At 44.1% G+C, this 23,428-nt stretch overlaps 1 protein-coding gene across 3 annotated transcripts; it reads right to left on the bottom strand.

The window, feature by feature from the left end:
* Positions 1–998: 998 nt before the first annotated feature.
* ssh2b (slingshot protein phosphatase 2b) lies at positions 999–23,388 on the bottom strand. 3 transcript variants are annotated; one of them, XM_030438398.1, is made up of 15 exons: positions 23,172–23,388; positions 19,178–19,221; positions 9,137–9,249; positions 8,977–9,041; positions 8,763–8,884; positions 8,566–8,631; positions 8,396–8,461; positions 8,056–8,250; positions 7,726–7,819; positions 7,382–7,510; positions 6,992–7,038; positions 6,734–6,880; positions 6,443–6,643; positions 4,537–5,536; positions 999–4,012 (listed from the first exon to the last, which is right to left on the bottom strand). In XM_030438398.1, the coding sequence occupies exons 1-15, from the start codon at positions 23,232–23,234 to the stop codon at positions 2,690–2,692; spliced, it is 3,675 nt and encodes a 1,224-aa protein (XP_030294258.1). In that variant the 5' UTR covers positions 23,235–23,388; the 3' UTR covers positions 999–2,689. The 3 variants fall into 3 exon arrangements, with proteins under 3 accessions (XP_030294258.1, XP_030294257.1, XP_030294256.1); XM_030438397.1 differs by lacking the exons at positions 19,178–19,221; positions 23,172–23,388 and adding an exon at positions 12,203–12,642 and having other exon boundaries at positions 999–2,527; positions 2,717–4,012; XM_030438396.1 differs by lacking the exons at positions 19,178–19,221; positions 23,172–23,388 and adding an exon at positions 12,203–12,642.
* Between the last annotated feature and the right edge of the window lie 40 nt (positions 23,389–23,428).

The following is a 23,428-nucleotide window of genomic DNA, read 5'->3' as shown; positions in this document are numbered from 1 at the left end:
CACTGAACATACCTGGATACCTGAACTGGAGTCATTCTGTGTTCCTCACTGTCGCTCACAGAACAGAGCTTTATAAAGTCCCTCAGAGACGTCGTGCTTCCTGCTGCTTGGAGCAAAAAGAACAGAAAATCAGAGGAACGACCGGCCAACATTTTTACTGCACTCACCGGGTTTTATCTCCGTGTGTGTTGAACTGCTTCAGACCTTCCAGCAGTGACAGTAGAAAGTTTGACAAGAACACAGAATACCAACATGTCGTATAATATGTTGTGTTATGACTGCAGTGAAAAATCTGACTGTGTATCAGTTCAAGTGTTCCTGCAAAACACTCAACCAAAAAAAATCTGCATTTTAAAAATTGTTGAAAAAAAAAAAATAGACAAACAGGGGAAGAGATTTTCTTGCTCAAATGTTTAGAATGTCATTTCATGTCACTGTGGCCGAGCCTTTAACATCATCAACCTGAAAACCTTTTTTTTTTTTTTTTTTTTTTACAGAAGAGAAACAAGTTGTCTCACAAAAGACTAAAAGTCACTAAATGTTTAGTTTATTCCAGATTTTAGGAGTAAACTAAGTTTATTGCCTTGGAATCATGAGTTTACTCAACTTAAAATTATTCCTGGAAAGAAAGTTTCAGTTTCACCTGCATCTAAATTGAAACTACTCTCTGCTGACAGTACGTACGGTGGATTGAAATTCGTAAATTAATCACAGAAAGAGACTTTGTGGCTCAAATGTTTTAAAAAATGTCATTCGACATGAACAAACTGAAAACTTCTGTTCATTTTCTCGAGCAACATAGAAAATACTCACCTCATACAAGGGGTAAAACCAATCACCAAAATACACTAAAGAAGAAACAAGGAATCATGAAGAAGTCAATCTGTGAAAGTGAAGGACATTTTGTTTTACCATTTTCTGACGCTCTAAATCTTAAAACACACCGTCATCATCCGTCGTTTAAATCACCACTTACAGACTCACAGCCAAACACTCGGTAACTTCCATCGTTTAATGGTCACAGTTGAAGCACAGGATATAAAAGTCTATTTACAATGATAGTTTAAAATAAAACAAAACCAAAAAAAAAAAGTCAGTTTTTGACAACACACACACACACACACACACACACTCACACATACCCAACAGCTGCTACCACCTAAGCATGCTCCCCAAAAGTAGCAACCATACATAAAAAAAAAAAAAAAAACAACATTAAAAAGAAAAAAGGGAGTAAAGTGCATGTATGACAGACCTCCCTGTACAGACATTTCTGATAGACTGCAGAGAAAACTTCACTTGCCAGTCACAGGCACACTCCTACAAATGTGTACAAAAGAGAAAAAGAAAAAACGCTCAATTTAAAAAATAAAAATGTTCACACCCACGTGGTGAAGTTGTGCTACACGGTCGCACTCACACACAGACACAAACCAGATATAAAAACATGTACAGCTCCTAAAATGTCGACACTCACAATATAGACCTTTACATCTCAGAAGAGAAACACGGCAGAAAACTCACAAATATACACTCTGCCTTCAACTCCCAAACCCCCCCCCGAACCTTCCCCCCCCCCCCGTCTCCCACACACACAAATACATACAGAAAATGTCGAGTTTTGAGTGGCATCGGAACTGTGAGAGGACACGAGAGAGATGAGTTTACTTCAGTTTTTTTCCGAGTCGTAGAGGTGAAAAATGGTTCTGACTGACATTCCAGGATTCCCGAGCCTGACGGTTGTGCAGGTCAGATTTGGTTCGGACTGACTGAGGTATTGTGTAGTCAAAACAAACATTGTATTTAAAAAAAAAAAAGAAAAAAAGACAGAACAGCATGCCTCTTCTCTTCGCATTTTGATTCAATAAGCAGCTGTGTCACCAGCATCGGTTACTTTTTTCTACAGGGGGAAATAAAACATTCATCCGTTTCAAACCGAGCTGCTGCTTAAAACCAGTCTGAAGGTGGCAGAATTGATTTTCGATTGGTACTGTGTGTCAGTATTTCAAGTATTTCTGCCAAAGTTTATCCTCACTTGAACCAAATCTGCAGGTTTGAGAGTCTGTCTGAGTGTTAAACTGATTGGTTGACCTCAGATTGTACCAGAGGAACAGCTGCGTCATGTCTTGTCAGCTCAGCATGTATTGATAAAGAGACATAAACCCACATGACAAGAGGAAAACAGAGGCTACATTCCACCTAACATCAGGTCAGACTATTCAAATCAACCGACAGCAATCAAGTAAATATCAAGTTGATGATGGAGAAACCAGCAGTGATGTAAAGAGTGAGTGTGTGTGTGTGTGTGTGCAGGCTCAGGCCTGTTTCCATTGTGTCTGATTGCATTTGCTGCTTTTTGAACGTCATCTGAAGGTGTTTACACCAAACAGCGTCTCTTCCAATTACAGTCAGCGTTTCTTTTTTTTTTTTTTAATCTCAACTGAGCAGAGCCGTCATAGCCTTGTCACTGTTCTGGCGCCGAGACATGCATCTCATTGCGCAGATTTCACAGGAGCTCCTGGCAGATCTGCAGGAAAAAAACGCAAAGTACTTAAAATATCCTTTAAGGCAAGAGGCATCGGTTTGTGTTGCTGAATAAATCTGACATTAATTTCCATTTCTCACAGGTGTGCATGATCTCTCTCTCTCTCTCTCTCTCACACTCACACACAGACACACACAGTGAGGGTTACATGGTGTGGTAAAGGGTACTAACAGTTCTTTTCTTGAGCCGCCTCAGGGGATGAGTCCTTCCATATTGCTGCCTTGTTGTTATGAGTGTTGGCCCAGAGAAATGCAGAGAGTCTTGGTCGGAGTTGGGCAGCTGTGCTCCCTGCGCATTAGGTGGTGGAGACGACGGAGGTGGTGAGGTTTCCGCAGTGTCAGAAAGCCGCTCCACACCAATCGCGTGGACTTCTGGCTGCTGGCCATCTGAGGAGGGGGAGTTGTGGACCCGCTGCTTCTTGGACTCGTCGCTGGCGGTGTGGATCGGAGGTTCTGCTGAGGACGGAGCTACGGAGGAGGAGGAGGAGCGGCTGAGCTCCCACTCGCTCAGGTCGTTGGCGAGCAGCTCCAGACAGCCCAGTTTGGCCAGAGAGGCTGAGCGCTTCATCAGGGACGGAGGGGTCAGTCCCGCCTGGCGAATTCTGGCCTCCACCTCTCGGACCCTCTTCTGGACACTGCTGCCTCGCTTCTGAGGGGCTCGGCCGCTGAGGTCAAACACCTGGTCCACATGTCTGGCCTTGCAAACTCCTCCCCCGCTCACCTGCTGCAAGAAGGCACCCAGCTCGCACAAAGTCTCCCACGTCTCCCTCATGATGATGTCACTGTAGGGTCCATCTGTGGAGCAGTCCCAGTCTGTGCATGATTCGAGCTCCGTCACGCCCTCCAGACACAGGAAGTTGACGGAGGCGAAGGGAGAGTGAGCGGAGCGGTGGAAAGAAGAGGTAGAGAGCAATCTAGTTTCAGCAGGCTGGAGTTTGTGTCCTTTTGTGCTTTTGTTATCATTTCCTAGAGCTTCCATCTCAACTGGAACCGATCCTACCTTCCCGTCATCCTCCTCGTGCTCTTTCTGCATGCTGCTGACCACTGACACCTCCAAGCAAACTGGTGCATCCTGGGGGCTGGACATGGCATTTGGCTGGCCGCTGGGCGGATGCTGCAGAGAGCAGGAGGAGCTGCCGGAGAGGGACGGTGGAGACGACGAGGGTGACGGAGTCTCGTGCTCCTGCTTCATTCTTTGCTCCAGCTGTTGTGTAACTCGCCGCACAGACCCTCTCGTCCAGTCGCTGTAGAGACCAGCAGGGGCTGCGTCGTCCTCGTCTTTGTCTTTTACTTCATCTTTGCCATTCTCAGCTTCCATGTGTGATAAAACATCTGTATCATCTATTTCCTGGCTGGACCTCCTTGATTCCTGATCTTCAGGACCCTGAGGCTCCGGTTGGCCAAGAGGTGAAGCCTCTGTGTGCCCTGCAGGCTTCAGTCCTGTGACCTGCACAGGGACAGTCATTTCCTAAAAAGGAAAGAGATCCCAAACAAAAGAGTTAGTATATTCCAGAGCTGCAATGATTAAGTGATTAATTAATCTATTTTAGAACAGTTGTCAACTATCATTTAATCAGTTGAGTAATTAAAAAAATAGTCACATTTCTCAGTGACTGACAATTTTCACCATTTTCTTTCATTTCATATATCAAAGAAGTAATCGGTGAATTGATTAAACAATCGGCAGATTAATCAATAAAGAAAATACTTAGATGCAGACCTGGTATAATCCTTGTTACTCAGAAGATATTCAAGTTAAACAATCAGCCGAGACACAAACTCTACCAGGAGTGTTTCCCTTCGTGCCACCAGGTGGCGCCCTTGTACTTAAAAACAACAGCTAAGCTCGACCACATTGAACTGCGGAGGGTTCAACAGCTCCAAACATCCCCAAAAAAAAGCTCTGAAGACAACTTACGTGACCAAAGCTCAGACAACAGTTTGGGGGTTTGCAGTAGGAACAAGTGTGCAGCAGTTCTGCAGAAGGCTCACCTTTCTTTTCTCCTCCTCCTTCCCCTCAGTGGCGGAGACCTCCAGAGGCAGCGGTTGCTGTTCCTTTCCACAACTCTTCAGCTGGCAGCTTTTACCATCTCGACTCATCCCCTTAAACTTCTCCCTGGCACTGAAAAAGTTAATGTGATCTGCACTGTGGCCCAACAACATGTCGCCGTCGTGTGGAATGGCACTGGGGTAGCTGATAAAATCACTAGTGGAGGGAGAATGGGCCGCTAAGTCGTCCAAAGACAAGCCACACATCTGCTGGTCACAGTCTGGGTTTTTGACAGGCACTGGTGCAGACAGACACCGGGGTCCAGCCGGGTGTGCGCTCGTTGCTTGTGTAGCCATGAGCCCGGGCGCTGACACTAGCATTGGTTTCATGTTAGGCAGAGAGCAGGACAACGGCTGCGGTTTGATAACCTCATCCAAGCAGGTGGGAGTCGGGGACGGGGCAGGGGTGAGGGGGACGTGGTGAAAGGATGGAGGCGGGTGAGGCTGGCCAACTACAACGCTCTGTGCAACGGTCACCATGTCTGTCTTTTGGAGCTCAGGCACCACAGTGGCAGCTCTCGGCTGGGAGAGAGGAGGCGTCGGAGGCTGCTCCTCGGAGTGACACACACCGTTGGAGAGCGGGGGAGATAACCGAGACACAGACGACTCAGGACAAGGGGAGTGCAACTGGCTGATCTGGACTACAGCAGAGTGAGAGGGAGCCTCAGCTGCCACTCCCTCTGCGGTTGTAGAGCTGAGCTGATTGGACTGGATGCCAGTATCAGGCTGGCTGGAGGAGTGTGCTGGTTTGCCAGTGCTGCTCGGAGCTCCCATCGACTCCAGCAGCTCTTTCACGGAGGAGCCGGTCGTGCTGCCGGCCTGGTTATGGGGGTCGGAGTGACCCAGGCTGTGCGGTTGGGCGTGAGATTTAGAGAGTGGCTCATGGTGTTCGGAGAGGTCGCTGTCGGAGTGCGATCGCCACAGTTTGTTGTGCCTCTGTTTGCTGTAAGAGGGGGAAAAAGAAAAAAAACACCTTGTTTTAGAGTATTTTCATCTCACTCCCGTCGTCTTTATGCAGATATTTATACATCAACAAGCACGTACTTGGTTTACAGGCTTGTTGTGCTAAATGAGCTGTGTTGCAGATAAATACTATGCTCATATGAAATGCACTTTTAATTTGCACAAATCAATATCATTTATTAAAAATAAAGCAAATAAAACCGGGTTAGTCTTTTAACTTCTTTTCAGTCTCTTTGCTATATTTTTTTATTTTACTTCCAATTAGTTTTTGAGGTTTCATGTGACTGAATGTTGTCAGGTAATTTAATAAAAAATTTAAATAATGTAAAATGTTATTTTTTAATGGTTTTGTCTTTTTTCCTGGCCTGTTGTGGGGCTGTTGTCCGTGCTATTCCTTGTGACTTTTTTTCCCTTTCCTTTGTGTTATTTGACTCGGCGTCATTGTAAATGAGGGTCACACTTCAGTGATCTCTCTACTATAAATAAAGGTTGATTGATCTTTGTTTTATGTCTTCATCAACCCCTTTACCGCAGCTGGTTTTTAGCATAAACCTGTAAATAAACGTACGTTAAGTGTACGCTAGCCTGTCCAGTTTCAAAAGGCAAGACAGTGGAGGATTTAACAGTACAAGAGACATTTTTCTTCAGGTTATTTTTTAAATATATGCATCTGCACCTTTTTGAATGTTGGATGCACATTAAAGTCATCCATAAAGATTATGTAATCGAGCGGTTTTAAAGTGGTTTGGCCATGTGTGCCTTTATGTTTCGTCCAGATGAACGGTTTAATCTCATTAGCTTTGCAATCATGCAGTCGATGCTGTGTGTGTTCACGCTACGCCCACAAATCCACGAGATCTATTTGCGTGTGTGTATACGAGGGTACCTGGCCAGCAGTATGCCTTGATATTCCTCCAGCTGTCGCATAAATGAGGGGTTCGGTTTGGTCACAGTTCGACGCTCCTTGACGTAATCAAAGGCTTTTTTCAAATCCCAGCCGTACTCCTTCATGGCGTACGCGATCACCGTGGCTGCAGAGCGACTTATTCCCATCTTACAGTGCACCAGGCACTTAGATCCTGCTTTCCTGGAGTGGATATGAAGAATCAAATATATTTAGCAGTTTTTCAAAATGAAGCTTTCCTCAAAATGAAACATGCAGTCATGTCAAACTCACTTGGCTCTCGATATAAACTTGTAGGTGTCATTCCAATAAGCCAGCAGGTCGGTGGCCTCCTCGTCGTAAACACGGATGTTGTGGTACTCAAACACACCGGGGAAGAAGTTGTCAATCTCCCTCGTTACATTCAGGATGTACTGAACCCTGAGGGAGAATCAGACAGGAATGAAAATATTGTCAAAATGATTGTTGATGATATAATACTTCATGGTTTTATTGACTTCAGTACAGTTTGTCCCGTGTCCCCCTCCTTACCCGCTCTTCTGCAACTCCTCCAAATTGGATGCATTCCACTCAGATCCCTGCGGGAAACAAAAGCAAAAGTCAGACTAGTTCAGAGCCTTGAGCTGAGCTTTTCATAATGCTTAAATCCTGTTGCAAGGCCTGCCTGACGTCCATGTGCACAAAAACAAACAACAACCAAATACCTTCAAATTAGGAAGAAATAAAAAACTCTCATGATTTACCAGGTTCCCCAGACATGAATTAAGCCTGATGTACTGAACAACTAATGTTCATACAATTACTTAAATAAATACTTAAAAGAACTGTTCTGGCAGTTCCTCATCATGTGGATATCAGGGTAATGAGACAAACATTGGGGCCCAACTGCAGCAGTGGTACTCCAGAACGTCCTCAACCTACCAAGAAGACGTGATCAAAGATCTCCGTAGGACTGTCCATCTGGCCCAGGATGATAATCATCTCATTGTCGATGAACTCCTTGAACTCTCGGAGGTTGCACGTCATGTGCATTTCCAGCGCTGTTCGGATCTACGGAACGTAGTCAGACGGAGAGCAGACAAAAAACAGATTAAAATCTCAAAGCAGTGAATCTAAACCTGAAAAGCAGGCATTAGAAGTTCAGATACTGTTGACCAAAACGGAACACGAACGTGTCATTTTTCTAACTTTTCCCTCTGGACCCAAATTTCCACGTTCATCTGTTTGGAGCGTCATCGAATCCAGCATCTGCAGCACCGACTCACCTCTTTGCAGGTGACATTCTCGAGGTCTTTCTGCATCATGATCTCCCTCAAACTGTTTTTGATCTGACGCTCTGTCAGCTCTCGTTCTGTCGGTCTGCAGAAATAACATGACATTGAAATACATTAAGTGCAAGACCAACAGTCCAAGTGTTGCAGCCAACTTACAGTACATCATATTGAAGAGACATCATAACAAACCTATCTTTTGGTACCATGTTTATTACATTCAATCATTGACAACACACACAATCAATGATCACGACCATATTGAAATGATAGCAAAAGGGAGAAAATAAGAAATGAAAAGTAAAAGCTGATCTAGACACTCACATATCAGAGAAGAGCACGGGCGAATCGGCGCGGTGTGACTGCACGTCCTGCATGGCGTTCCACTCGTTGATGCGTACCTGGTCTGAGGAGACCCTGCTTTGATAGTAGCTGACCCAGGTGAGGAACAAGCTGCCTGGGAAGTAGTTGTGACAACGAGCCACCTCGCATCCCTTATGGAGTGACTGGAGGGCCGACCTGCAGGCGATGGAGGGAGAAAGTTTGACATCATGACAGAAAAAGAGACATTCCAATAAATGGATACCGAGATGAACACTTGCACAGAATTAAATGGCAGAGAACTATTTCCTCCAAGGCGTGTGGTTTATGGAGTGTGACTCACCACATGGCCTGCACAGAAACAGGCTTGAATACATGCACTCTGTTATCCGTTGACACACTGAAACCCCTGAGAGCAAGAAGAGAGAGGTGAAATTAATAAAACACAGCCAGTCATCCCAGCAGCACAGTGTTTAGTGTGTGTTTGCCCTGCGATGCAAGTGTGCATCTTACCCATCTCCGTCCAGATGTATCAACGTGTCGCTCCATAAAGGCAAAACCAGCCCAACAGAACACGAGCTAGGAGGGAATAAAGTAAACCTGCATGTTACACCTTTGTGCAAAACAGGAAGGTACATGTCACACCTCAATTACACCTGGTTGGACAATTCATTATCGTGTCAGTGTGTGTGTGTGTGTTTCTGCCTCACCTATCTACAGGACTGAAGTCCATTCCCAGCACCACGCTCTCCTCCGTGTCCTGCCGCCCGTTGGTTGAGACCACCACCATGTAGCGGATGATCTGAGCGTTGGCGCTCTCCAACCGAACCGCCTGGATCAATAAGATAAAACAAAGTTGATCGTCTCGAAAGTCGATCGACGACTTCAAGATTTAACTTCGCGTGTGTGAAAGTGTTTACGCACCAGTTTGATGTTGTCCTCCGGTCTGAGGAGCGTGAACATGGTTTGTAGATGCTGCTGGATGTCTCCTTGTGGAGGAATAACAACACAACTCTGATCAGTGTCAACGAAACGTGTGACGCGGCCAAACGGCCGGTTTCTCCCTGCTGACCCGTCACCTCACCTGCATGTTTGCTGCGGAGCTGCGAGAAGCGAGAGGCAGACGAGGGGGAGGAGCCATTTCCTCGAGGTAAAAAGAGAGCAGCTCCTTTGACTGTCAGGAAACTTTCACTGATGCTGGAGAGAAGGAGGGAAAAGAAGGGAGAACAGAGAACCTTTAAACAGCTCACCTGACAATAAAACACACTACAATTGAGTCCAACTAAAATATTTGTTTTTTTAAATTAAAGAACCAAGTAAAAATGCCAAACATCACGCAGTCTCCAGTTCTAAATTGTTAAGATTTAGTGCGTTTCTCCGTCTCATGTGTCGGTGAACTCTTTCATTTGCAAAAACAAGCGACACAAAGACATAACCACAGGCTGTGTGAACTTGTGACAGGAGTTTCGCACTGTTTTATGACAATTTACTCACTAGACTAAACTGTCTGTGTTGTCATCTTGATGCTTTGGAGACACAGTGCTGACACAGTTGCTGACTTTGCTGTGACAGCTTTCATTCTTCAGCATAAGAAAAACATCTGCTGAATACCGAGTGTGAAGGATTTCTTCATCTCAAAGTTGAGTGCGTTCTCAATAATGGCGACTTAATCTTCTGTTTTCTTAGAAAACACACACACAACATCCTGCACAAACATCATATGCAACATAATAAATGGGAGATTTACGAGCCTTTATGAGCTCAAGACAAACAGCAGCTGGTTCCAATAATGAGCCGGCTTAACTGAACTGGACGTAAAATGACAGGAGGGATCGGACGACGACGCGCTGAGTTACAGAGGAACACAAACACAACACTCGTTCAAACAGCCTCCAGTTCACATGAACCTTTGCCCTTTCTCAAACTAGCAGACCTACAGGCAGTTTTTATCTTTTTACTCTACAGGCCATTAGAACTGATCTGGCTTTGACTGAGACATAACTGCACAACTACCTGCCATGAAAGCAGCACCTCCAGCTCAGCCACCTTACACCACGACTCTCCCAACAATCGCTTATGTAACGGACTTAAGATGCATTCCTTTGATTTTAGCGTTGCTTTGCCATTTTTTCTAATCATGGCCAAAAGCACAGCGAGTGAGGATTACACTTCGGATTAGACTGACACCACAGCAGAAGTGTCACTGTGTTCTTTAAAGACGGAGTCAACATAAACGCTACCAGAGATATTGATTTGTAGATACTCCTCGATGCCACATGATGAGAATGACGTGATAACCGCATTCAATACAAAATACGTACATACATACATACATAAATACATACATACAGTCTCTTGAAGCCCCGAGAACCCAAAGTGATTATAAAGACAAGACATAATAAAAAATATAATATAATATAATATAATAAATAAGTTTATAAGTTATAATTTAAATGAGTTTGGGATCTCTGGGCTTCCAGAGACTTACAGGCTGTTTGGAGTCATTTCATGTTTGTTATGTAATTTTATTTAGTTGTTGTTTACGTTTTAAAAGAAGTCCCCATCTACTTCATTTATTCAGGCGAAAGCAGGAAAGCTGTTTTACTGTGAATCCCCAGAAATGTTTTGCGGACTACGAAACTTTGCCTGACTTTCCGTCCACATGGACGTGAGATAATGAAAAAAATTTTCATTTTTAAGTAAACTTATTCTTTAACATTAGCGCAATATGTTGGCAGTTAGTGACATTTTATGTGCTACCACTGTGTGCAGGTGGTTTATTTAAAAAAAAAACAAAAAAGAACATTAACTTTATTCAGACCATTATTATGCAGACCATTTATTCTTTTCGCTTCAATATCCAAAGAGGCGTCGGTCATGTTTTTCTTTAAAACTCTCACATGGTGACAACCTTACTGCAAATTTACCACTGACACCATTCATCACTGACTCTCACTCCTTACTGGGGCCAATGGGAAATATAGGCCGAGGCTAGGGGAGGCCTATCAGCGACAGGAAGTCCCATTTTGTCATCATCTGTTGTTGGGACGAAGGAGAAGAGGAGCGGAGCGGAGGCGAAGGGGAACGGACAGTGGTAATTACACAAGTGACATTAGACAGTCCGCCGCTTCAGGAAGGAGGTTTTAAAAGTATCCAGTTACATTCCTTAATTAGAGGGAATGGATGTTAGAGATTTTTTACATCATCAGATTTGCTGTTTTGACTGTTTCCAAACGGTCTCAACCTACGTCTTGCACGTCACACTCAGTTTCTCTCAGGGTGAAGTTAGAAACATCTATCAGAAAACTGGATCTGAGGTGCGCAGCGAGCACGAGTGGCTCCAAGCAAACCTTTTTTTTTTACTATCAAGTCGGAAAAGAAGCCTCTGTAACCTTCCCAGGCTAACAGAGGGTTCAACAGCACACCAGGAACAGCATCAACATCGGAAAATGGTGAAACTAGAAAAGAAAACAGCTGCTTCATTTACTGCATCAATTAAAATAATTAAAGATATACATTTGGGGGTTGTACTCTGGTTGGCACACCTAGAAGATCCTCAGTCGTGGACCCGGTGAGAGGCTGACAGCACTCCTTCACCAAGTATAAATACACACCTGATTGCTGTGAATAATGGGTAAGTGCAGACAAACTACGTCTCCACTTGGCTGATCGAGAAAACCGAAATTGCCAATAAATGTCGTCATCATTCGTGGCTTTTGATCTCTGAAGACATGCGGCTGACAGACTAATTACATCCTCCGATTCACGATCCGTCTCAGGTACACTGTGTGCCTTCCTGCAAGACGCATTTTAAGCACATCTAAAATAAAAACAGGGTGGGTGGGTGGAGGAGGGTGCATGTGAGCAGATGAGTGCAGCATCTGGCAGACATTTCACAAGGAGCAAAGGGAAGGAAACGTCTTCCTGCAGCCACTGACTCTGCTGCTGCTGTGCTGTCACATCCTTCCCATTGAGTCATCATGGGAAAACCACATGCCTTTATCATACAGGATAAGAGTTAGGAAATACATGAAAGCAGGGCAAAGTGAGCTTCAAGTGAGAAAGCATCTGCAAACAGCCTGATTCTAACAGCTGGCATGTCCACATAGACAACATGGGGCTCTGAACACACTGGTTTCATGCAACTCACAGCTGATAAATTTCCCCCCGAGAGATCACGGAGCTCCCGGCGAAACGCGGTCTCATCTTCACCCCGCAGCAGGCGCAGAAGCAGCCGGGTGACGAGCTCCGTGGCGCGGTCACAACACCGGGAGGCATCGCTGCTCTGGTGGCGGGAGCAGGGCGCGCAGAAAGCGGGTTTGCAGCTACCGATACCTCGGTGTTGAGGTGTGGAGGGTGGTTATGAGAACGCGGATGCTCTGGTGTTCAAATAATCTCACTTAGACGACTTGCTTTTAATGAACATCGCGGTTTAGTTGGGAATTATCCGTCAAATGGTTAAAAAAAAAACAAAAAAAACGCGGTTTTATCGGCTAATATTCAGATACTGACTTATTTAACACGTGTTGGCAGAGCAGGTGCATCTGAACATCTGCTCAGCTGTTCTGTCTGGTTCGGTCTGCAGCAGGCTGCGGTAAATCCATCCGCTGGAGGGGCGGAGACACGCAGGGTCCAATCCGCGAGAACAGCGGTGCGTCGACGGCTGTATGAGGGGTGATTAGTGCCACGGTGCGTAAGCAGGGGTGGTATGACAACCAGGGACAACAACATGACTTTAAACAGGTCATAGCGTGCCAGTTTTCAGGTTCATACTTGTTTTGAGGGGTCCTAGTTGAAAATATTACTTAAAAGTGAAGACAAGGAGTTTTAATTAATGCCTGGGCTCAGGTTTCATCACATATCACAATTGAAATCACATATAAATACGTTACCTGACTGCGTTACATCCTCTGCCACTCGCTTCCAAAACAAATGCACTCGCCACCGGCACGCTCTAGCAAAGATCGTACCGCTTTTGTCAAAAAAAAGGCAGCTAGAATCTAAAATCTAAAACAACACCACTACAGCAGTAGCATGTGTATGTCTGCTGACCGACTGGAGTATATATTTCATAATGAATATATAAAAATGTATGTCTATATAACACCCGTTACACAGGGATGCACATAAGTTTTGTAAGTAAAGGCCCGACTCCAAACCAGGAGTTTCAGGCAGTACAGAGCTTGTTTTCTGTGGGAGAGAGTTTCTCTTCCTTTAACATGAAAAACAATGCTACATAACACAATAAAGGAAAGGCAGAAACCCAAAAAACATAATATGACCTATTTTACAGAGACAATTATTCAGTCATAAAACTGAATCCTTTAATATAAAAGAATAAAAAGGAGCTGGATTTTTCTGGCTCTCATATAATTAGTTTATGTGATTAAGTCAATAAAAGGATGCAGCTCATATTATATTTCTGGTTTATGTACAATAGATTCAGATTGTAAAAAATGACCAGTTTAAAGACCAGGAAAAACCCTAAATCTTCCTACTGTAAAGCATCACGGCATCAGAATGAGTTATCAGAAATGTAAAGCTTATGCCAAATGATTTCCAATTTAGAACAAAATTGTGACACCCTTATTTACCACCAACACAACAATCCCTGAACCCCTTACTTTAAACCGAAAATGAATAATTTGACTTCAACTTGAACCTTCACAACACGACGTGGTTCCCTCGATCCCAACAGACTTTAAGACGACATTTCGGGAGAGTTTCCTCTGGTTGTTTGACATTTTGTCAATAACACCTAGCATCACCGTCAATTTCTCTCATCTCATGGCGACAGCAGCGTCAGTAACCTGGTACCTTAGCTTCCATGACAACGCTCCTCCTGATTAAGCATTAATTACTCCACACACCCTGAGGGGGCATCCTCTGGAGAGCGAGGGCCACACACTGATCACATGTGTGGCGTCTGAACCCTGCTGCTGGAGGGAGGGCGACGAGGTTGTGTAACCGACTCTCCGCCTGTGTCCTTTAAGGAAAGTGTATGACACTTGACACCTAAATGTGCTGCTGCGTACAGCAACGGCAAAAACAACAACAACGGAAAAAGGATTGAGAAATCAAAAAGGAGACATCAGGAGGGAGCTGAGGAGAAACTCGACCTCAGACTGGTTGTGCTGCTTGTTGATCCCTCGTGGTCTCAATTCATAGGATGGGTTACAACCTGAGGGTAAATACGTGGCCACCACCTGACTGCCAATTCATATCCCATGATAAACAACAACTGCAGTGGTGTTTTTCTATTAAGTCTGCCCGGGGCATGTTTAATACTGCATACATGTATATAAGCTGTGTGTGTTTCTATGTTTTGATCAAGCAGCCAGGTGGTGGGATTCAGCAACAAGATGAAGTGGATCAGTTAACCCCGTAATGTTACAGCCCTTGACCTTCTCTCACTGATCTTTACAAGCATGAAATTGTTTATTTATTAGTCTGCCCCAGTCACGGGAGGTTTAACATATCACAGTACTCGATGGTGTAATAAGGCTGCCAAACATCAAGTGGAAACATTAAAGATACACAGCAAAAAGGTCAAGGGTTCAGTGAGAGCATGATCACTGTGAATGTTCATGGCAGCCAACAGTTAAAGTAACGAGACTCGAGCTGCAATGATTAGATCAATCAATTAGCTGACTAAAAGGAATTAATCACCAACTAATGTGATAATTGGCTAATAGTTTTAGTCATATAAACATTTGCTGGTTCCAGCTTCTTACGCGTAAAGATTCGCTGCTTTTCTTTATCCTGTATGACAGTAAATTACGAGCCTTTGGGTTGTGGACTGTACCCGGGACTGTAGACTGATACCCAGCCCAACGTAACTCCATGGTTTTATGTCTCAGAGGGTCAAAATGAAGTTGAATGGCTAGCTAGAGGAAGATAAGCTAAGAAAACGCAAATAACATCAGCACAAATGAAAGAAACACACCAACAGTGACCCGCTGAAAAGAAACAACCCTGTTACCAATGTAACCGACTGTCTTGGGTTCACCTAATAGGGAAACTAAATGGGACACAGAGACATAACATCAACAGCAATGGGGACACAATACTGTTGGGGGGCCTTCTAAATAATCATGATGTTACGATGGTTCAGGGTTCATAACTCGATGACTGTCTGCCTTCGCCAATGGATGATGACATAGTCTAGAGGCCCAACCCTCCTAAATGATAAATAAATGTGAAAATAATCAACAATGTAGTCAATACTGAAAATTCATCATTAGTTGCAGCCTAAAATAAGACTCATATTCATCAGGATATTCATCACTAGCCGTTTTTAGACAGAGCACCAAGCCGCCAATTTGCCCGTCCTTTTGGCGGCTCGGTCCGCGGTTTTAGACAGAGGCCGGCAAATTGGGGGTCTGTTTTGGTCCGCCGATTTTCCACCTCGGAGGTTACACTTATTTCCGCCTCGCCTGCTATCTAAAAACGAGGTGGCAATGTGCCGGCCTCTGCATGAGGTGGGCGGAGGTGTCGATGACCTGCACTGTTGTGCGACCCACAGCCGGGGAGTTTTAAAACCAAGAAACAGCTGATCACAGCAGTCAGTCCATCACTTCATCCGCGGACATTAAGATGAGCAACTGGACAGCCGCTGAGATCCAGGAGATGCTAGCGTCTCCTCGGTCTCTTTAGCTGTTTGGTTGTGTCCTCTTGTTGTTGTGTCGGCAAGCTAAGAACGGTCGCTACTTTCAAATTAAAAGCTCCCGGCTAAGTTCGCAGTTCTAAACTCCAATGGGGTGCAATGTAAATCTGTTATTTTGAAGACAAATGTGTTGTCACTGTTCACAGCCCAACTCGAGCTTCATGTCACGTCACATGTTTACGCCTACCTTAGAGGCGGCTTTTGGAAAAGGAGGAATATTACGCCTCCGTTTTAGCAAGACAGGCCGGTACATTGCCGTCCTTACCTTGGAGCAAATGTGCAGCCTTTTCTGTCTAAAAAGGGCAGCTGACTTACAACAGCTGCTTAACCCAACAGTTACCCAATCAACGCCTCAACTTCCTGTTCTTGTCATACGGTTGCTTTCTTCTTGACAGACTTCTTCCCACAATGACCCCTCAAAATCTCTTCTATCTCCCGATCTTCTGACTTTAATCGAACTCATTGATTAGGAAAACTCTTGATACATCTTCTGCAAAAGTATGGTAGATCTAGCTTGGACCAGTCACAGTCATTATCCTGTTCTCATTCTGCCCTTGGTCAGGTACTCCTAGTGGTCCACAAACTCTCAGCAACCCACATGTTTGTTGTGTTGGTCCCATCGCTCAAGTTCCACCTAACTGTTCCCTCATTTGACGGCTGAAATTCACGCCGTCCAATGATAATCAACAAAGGCAAACGAAGTGGTTGTTACACGCAGACAGACACCGGACACTCCTCTGTTGCTCTTACATCTCCACGTATACAAAGACACAGACAGTCACCTTAGAGATCACAACAGCACATATATAATACAGTACACCTGAGGCTACTGTGTGCTCTGGATTTGAGGCTCACAAACACCTTAAATACACGTAGTCCATCCCACCAGCAGTAGAGTCTTGTACGTGTTACGAACTGACAGGAAGTCAATGCGATGGTTTACAGCTGAATCAATCTGCCAGACAGCATATCGATCAGAGTACATATTAGATTACAACAGAGCGGGTGAACAAGATTTATATCATCCGACTTGAGAATTCTTCAATTGAAGTGCCATAATAAATTCCTCTCCCCCCTCCGATTCCTCCTCTGAAAGCCCTCCAGTGACGCTGCTGCTTCAGCTGATGTCACTGCTCTGCTGATGTCACCGACTTTAATCAGCAGCACTGCAGCAGGCCCCCCACCCTGCATCACGAAAGCCTTGCTCCCGCCTGAATGATTCTCACTACCTGTGTCAGAGATGAGCTCTGCTGCAGCTGCCTTCTATGGTGCGACAGGCACAGACGTCAGCAGCACCGTGGGAGCATTAATTCAGTAACTCAGTGTGTGGGCTCACTTTCATTTAAATAGTTTTTTGCCTTTTTGCCAACAACTGAGTCCATTTGGGTGTGAAAACTCTACACTGCTGATTGGACTTGAAAAATAACTTCAGATTAATTCATATAAACCTCATTTTCTTCCTCCTTCCAGGTCCATGTGGGTGAGGGAAAGGAAAACAGTTGTGTCCATATCTTTCCGCAGCTTTATAATGCACCGTATCTATGAGGCAATGACCACTCTGAGGGATCAATCTTGTAGCGAAACTCCGTAGTAATATTCTGATTCACCAGGAAACACATCACACAACAGAAGACAAAAAACTAGGACTAAATTACCATATTGGCCCAAATTAACTACCATAACTCACCCAGGCCCATTTAATCCTACACATCATGACCTTTCTCATGCTTTTTCTACGGTTCGTCACCAGCGGATACAGTGTATTTGTCCATACAGCTGATTAATGGCTTTGTTTAGCTCAATGATGATGTATGAAATCAGTGATTGTGGAAGTTATGTCATCTGATTACTCAACAGGAAATCTGTGACTTCCATTGGTGAAGATACAAGTACCATCCTCTTGTGACGCTCCCACGTTAAGAGATAAACAAACAAAAAAAAGGCCCAAGACAAACTTTCGAACAAATCAAATTTGCTTAAAGATTGGAGGGGATTAAAACGGAAATCCACAACTTTCTGTGCCCTGCTGGTGGGAGCTACAGCAAAGATAGTAAAATATTCAGCGCTGCGTTCGTCATGTCTTACATCATTGTTGTGTGTTAACTGTTACCTAGCTGCGTGGATGAAAATGTCTTTACTAGGTAATGTTTTGAAGTAAAGTTACTAGAAAAGTAGTGAGTCATTCCTGAGAGCAATAAGACTGCCTGGCAGCACAGCGACAGCAAGTTCAACCAACAGTAAATGAACCAGTCTGCTAATCTGAAGTCAAGACAAGGCTCGGCTCCTCAGCAGGAACTTGATATTCACACTGTATAATGGCATGTGTTACTTTGAAAAAAATGAAATGGCACTTCTGCACCAGTAACAAGGTCACTGTGTTACATATTCTATAGTTGGGTGGAACCGCATACAGTCCAATCAAGCATCAGAGACACATTTAGCCAAATGTGTACGTCTGTATGAAAGGTCAAATTATCTCAGAACTTCAAAACAAAACATTGAAAATAATATTAGTTCACAAAACACTGTGAAAGTCAAAATGATATGTGATGTGATACCTCTGTGACTCCCTGTCTCTCTCAAAAACACACACACCCACACACACACACACTACGTGAATATAGATTTCACTCCCAGCTGCACAAATACAGAAAGCCCTCTCAGTTGGATCGCAGAGAGCTCCAATGACCAGACAGACACAGAGCCGCTCTGACTTTGGGAGGGGCTACCAATCTGCCCCTGAATCAGCAGTGCAGCTCCCCCTGACCCACATACCCAGACCTGACTCACTCTCACGGAGCCTGCTGCCCTCTGATGGACTGCCAGGAAATCACGGTTAAGCGTCTCATACAAGAGAGGATTTCAGGATTTAAGTTGTTATTAAGGGGACATATTTAAAAAACACGGAGATAAGAGTGTAATTGCAACTAAGGTTTGCTGGTATCTAGATTGCATAAACACAGTCATCAGCAGAAGGAAATTGCTGGTAGCTCGGGGAAACCAGTTGGAGATGTGGTTCAGTGAAACAGGATTAACCAGATTCTCAACTCCAGTTGAACGCCCGAGGCAACAAGATAGAGCGCAGGATTGTGTCGCCACAATAGCACAGCAGCTCTTTGTATCAGTAAAGACAGGAAGTCCTACAGGGTCTGACACATTTAATGATTAAAATCAAGTGCGTCTTCAGGTTGAGTCTACCCCTGTCAGTTCATGTCAGGTCAGAGGTCAGGGCAGCAACACAACATGCCCTGTGTTCAGGTACTTACACTGATGCTCTTGCTATCTCTCTAGCGTCTTGACCTGGATATACATGTCCAGTACAATGGTTTATGTGGTCAAAACCCCACCACACACTGTGTTTTTTGAGGAAACAGGAAGAGGTATTTTTGTTTAGCGCTGAGGTCACAGGGGGGAAAGATGACGAAGCTTTGTGTCAGACAACATCTGTTAATGTCTTACCTCCTTGGCTGAGAGCGGCGGTCATCCTCCCCACTACCGGACTCCTAAAGAGAGAAAATAAGAAAATTAGATTAATTAATTTAAGCTACAATAGATGGTCAACCACTGAGCCAAGTTCGAAGACTTTTAAAGTTTTCGAATATTTGTCAAAAGACATTTTTATTGTGAAATTTTCATTTGTTTTCATAATCAAACTTCAACACGTAATCGAGCAGCACTATGTTAGTAATGCAGATAAAAACAAGAATTGCAAATATTAACTCTAAACATAATATTAGTCTTACAGTATTGGATTCATTCTGTGATGCTCTACGTCCAAATCGTAGCGATGATAATTTGATAAAAGTGTAAATGTTTAAGCCACATTAAAGAAGCTTCCACTTGAACAAAACAAGAAGACGTGACTAACAATGTATGTGAATAAAGTTCCACGGTTCTATGTTGGGTGGTAATAAAAAAAAGAAAAGAAAAATAAACTTATTTCCATATTTACAAGCACTCTCTCTATCTGACACACACACACTCACTCACACTCACACACACACACACACACACACGCACACGCACACGCACACGCACACACACACACAATGTTAGATGACTTTAGTGACTCTACTGCCTGAGAAGAGAACAGGAGGCAGAGCGGAGCGGAGCTTCAACTCAATTTGCACACTCTCCAGGAACATGACCTCAGTCTGTTTTTAAGGTGTGGCCGGTCAGAGAAAAACACATTCACGCACCAAAACAAGCAACGAGATGAGGAAGAGCGAATAAGAGAAAAATCCAAATCACATCCAATCAGCACTTTGCGGAATATGAAGCTTCGCTGAGGATTAGAGGCAGATTAACACCTGGCACTCATCTTGCAGTGCCTGGCTGGTGCTTATCTTGTTTACACTGTATGTAGGCTTAACTGGCCTTAACAACATTACAGAACCATTAACAGCTTCATAAAAGGAGGAAGTGGATTACAGGCTGATGATAGGCAACAATGGGACAAAAAGATGAACTGATTCTGACTGAAGCTGTGTCATGTAGATGAAAATTGTATCACATTAATTTTTTTAAATCTTCGAATGCTAGTGCAAGTTGCTCAAAATGTATGTGTGCGTTTCATTTTAAAGAAGTGGTAAGTTGTGGCATAGTTATTGATCTTGTGGATTGTTGAACACCTAATGAAAATAGTTGCCTTATCTTTTTGCTTTGAGAGCAAAAAATAAAAACCTTTAATCCTTCGATACTTTGTGCGTATGTGTTGGTGCAAACCTGAGTCTAAATATGACCACATGCTTACCACTTAATGCTGGAAAATGTTGTATTTGGCAGGTCTTTTGGAGACAATAACATTTAAATTCCTTAGTTGTATTATTGAGTTCTGTTGCACATCATGGTGAATTAAATTGCAATGAGTTGGCGAGTCTCAACTGAACACAAAGAGCCTGATTGTATATGTAAAGTTTCAGCTGTTGTTCAGCGCCATCGTGTCCTACATCATGACATATCACCTGATCTTTGTTTGGATTGTAAACACAGATTTTGCATGTATGAAAATGTGAGAAGATTTTTCCAAAGCTTATGGAAATGTGCAGCCTCAGTGTGCAGGCTGGGCAGGGATCTGCAGGCCCGGAGACGAGTCTGTGCAGGACTGGGAGTCACAAGTTACAGCATCTACAGTCAACAGGTTAAAACTTTTAAAAGACCAAAGGAATGTGTGTTGTCCCTACACACACCCTTATTATAGATGCATATACACAACAGTAAGGCTGGACAGATTCAACATATGGTTCAAGTAGAGATGGTGGAGAAAAGAAAAAAACGCTAGCAGCCATCTCATGATAGACTTTACATAAGACTTCACATATGCACACATCACATGACAGACACAGGAAACCAGACATGTGTCTGTGCAATGTGTTATCACTGTATGTCTGCGCTGGCTGCAACTTGAAAGCATATTTCCACAAGAAGACACCTCACATCCTTCACCAGCGCTGCCTGCCTCACCTTGCTTAATTATACATTTTGCATATCTGCTTCCTGCTCCTTTACAGCTCATACTCCTCTCATGATGAACAATTTCCTGGCTCAAAATCACATTTTTGACATTCCCGATCATCTGAAAGGATAGTCCTCAGACAGTCGAGCAAATTACATGAAATGTGTGTGCGTACGCAGTAAGACAGTTATCATTAAATCTACTCACAGAACTGGTTTTGCTTCTGAGACGACAAAAGGTGTAAAGGACAGGGTCCCTTTCAAGGCCACAACACCCAGAGATAGCTTGTGACCATTCTTGGTAAAAAGAAAATAATAACTTGAATGCGGTTTTTTAATAGGGGGGTAGAAAATAACACTAATCGTCTCCTTCCCACAGAGCAAGACAACAGATCAAAACTTTTAATGCGTTGTATTTCCTCCGACCAGTAATTTAGTTTTGCCGTAGGGTCAAGCAATATTTATAACCCAAACGATTTGTGATTTCTAGGGCTGATGCCTATACCGATATCAGAGAGTAAAACACTCTGGTATCAATATATACAGACATTTTTTTTGCTATGATACCTCAAATGTCACTATCAAACACTTTTTTTTTAGTGTAACATTAAACTTTATCGTCTAAAATGACATCAGTGCACTGAAACAACTAACTTAATGGGAATTTGGTAATTACAATTTATCCCAAGCATCCTTTTCTGCCATATAATCTCTCTCAAAATGAAGCGTTTTCATATTGGCACATGTTGGACAACATGTATGCTGACCAATACATCAGCTGGGCTCTAATGCTTATATTCACTTGTACATTGGGAGCCATCCCTCAGCTGTTTGGGGCCATCAGTGAGAAAGACTGCTTTATGACAACGCTGGATTTTTTACCTTGATTTGTCAGGCAATTAATTCACCATTCATTAAACCCATAGAGTCACAGGCATGAACAATCCCTGATCAACCAGTTCTGGGAAGCAAAAAGACCAGCATTTAACACATCATATCTCACTGACGGCTCTACGAAGAAAAAGGGCTTGTTGACACGCTGTCAACACGTACACGAAGCAGAACTGACGCAGAGAGACAAACAGAGGAAGACATCTGATTGGGAAACAGGTTGTGTGTGCTTGTATACTACTTCCTCAGTCTATTCCTGATTGTCTGGTGGGTCTCTCTCTTTCTCTGCAGAAAAAAAACCAAGATGAACAGCCGGAATGGACAGAAAAAACACCTGCTCCTCTGCTTTGCATGGGCAACACACACACACTCTCACACACACACACACACACACACACAGACAGACAGGAAGACAGAAGCAGACCGGTAGAGAATCATGCAGACAGGAGACAAAGAGAAAGAGAAAGACACCACAACTTCTGTTTACACACTAAGACAGCACACAACAGTGATGCATGAGGAAATACCCGCATTCATGTGTGTCACAAGGCGGTTATAACGAGCGGAAGTACACGGACTGTTTCTTGTTAGGGAGCTGAAGTATCACTGAAACCACACGTCAGCCGGCGGTGTGATCTGGACGGTGAACAAACTCAACTGTACACACGTCAACAACAGACGAGCGCGTTCTCATCACGAGCAGTTGGAGCTAACTGCCAGTTGAACCTTTGAACTGGCGGAAATGAAGCACACAGACACCATGTCAACAGTGGAGACAATGAAAACAGATGAGGAAACTGTCCTCTGCTCGCAAGCTAACCCTGCTAACAGTGTTGTTGTTCGGAAAGAGGAAGGACAAAGCAATAAAATAGATTTCAGAGCCGGTAAACTAAGCGAGTAACGCACAGGTACCATAACTGAAAATGATGGGCAGTTATATGTCACGCATGCGCACGAGTACAAAGGCAAGGCACTTTATGACAGTCAGCAGCCGACAAAAAGACAGCGGAAATGGAGCCTCGGAACGCTTTCGATGGCGAGGAGCTTTGGGTTCGGTGGTGGAGGCAGCGGTGGTGGAGGAGGAGGATTCAATAAAGGCGGCTCTTACCGAAACGCAGGGGCTGGAGCTGGTGCTGGGGGTCGGTGAACGCTGCACGGTAACCAGCGCCATTCAGCGACCGGGAAGCGGACACCTGAGAGGAAGCGACAGCGGCGAGACGAGCATAATTGTTCTGAGTGGGAGAAAACCCAGCCGAACCCGGGTTGTTGGTCCTCTCTCGTTTTTCCTCCCTCTTCCTCGCCGATCGTAGACTATTTGACTACTCCCCGGCTGTTTCCTCTGTCAGCGCCATCTGCGCATGCGCA

Source organism: Sparus aurata, chromosome 13 (genome assembly GCF_900880675.1).
Source record: "Sparus aurata chromosome 13, fSpaAur1.1, whole genome shotgun sequence".
NCBI lineage: Eukaryota > Metazoa > Chordata > Actinopteri > Spariformes > Sparidae > Sparus > Sparus aurata.
Note: the sequence above shows the minus strand (reverse complement) of the source record. Positions and strands in the feature narration are given on the sequence as shown.

Bases quoted from the DNA above. Each gene is read 5' to 3' on its own strand.
- ssh2b (XM_030438396.1), bottom strand. From the start codon at position 12,330: ATGCCTCCCGGTGTTGTGACCGCGCCACGGAGCTCGTCACCCGGCTGC. The intron at 6,881-6,991 runs GTAAGGAGGGGG...ATTCTCCCTCAG, and splicing joins GAGGAGTTGCAGAAGAGCGG to GGTTCAGTACATCCTGAATG. The intron at 6,644-6,733 runs GTGAGTTTGACA...TATCCACTCCAG, and splicing joins AAGTTTATATCGAGAGCCAA to GAAAGCAGGATCTAAGTGCC.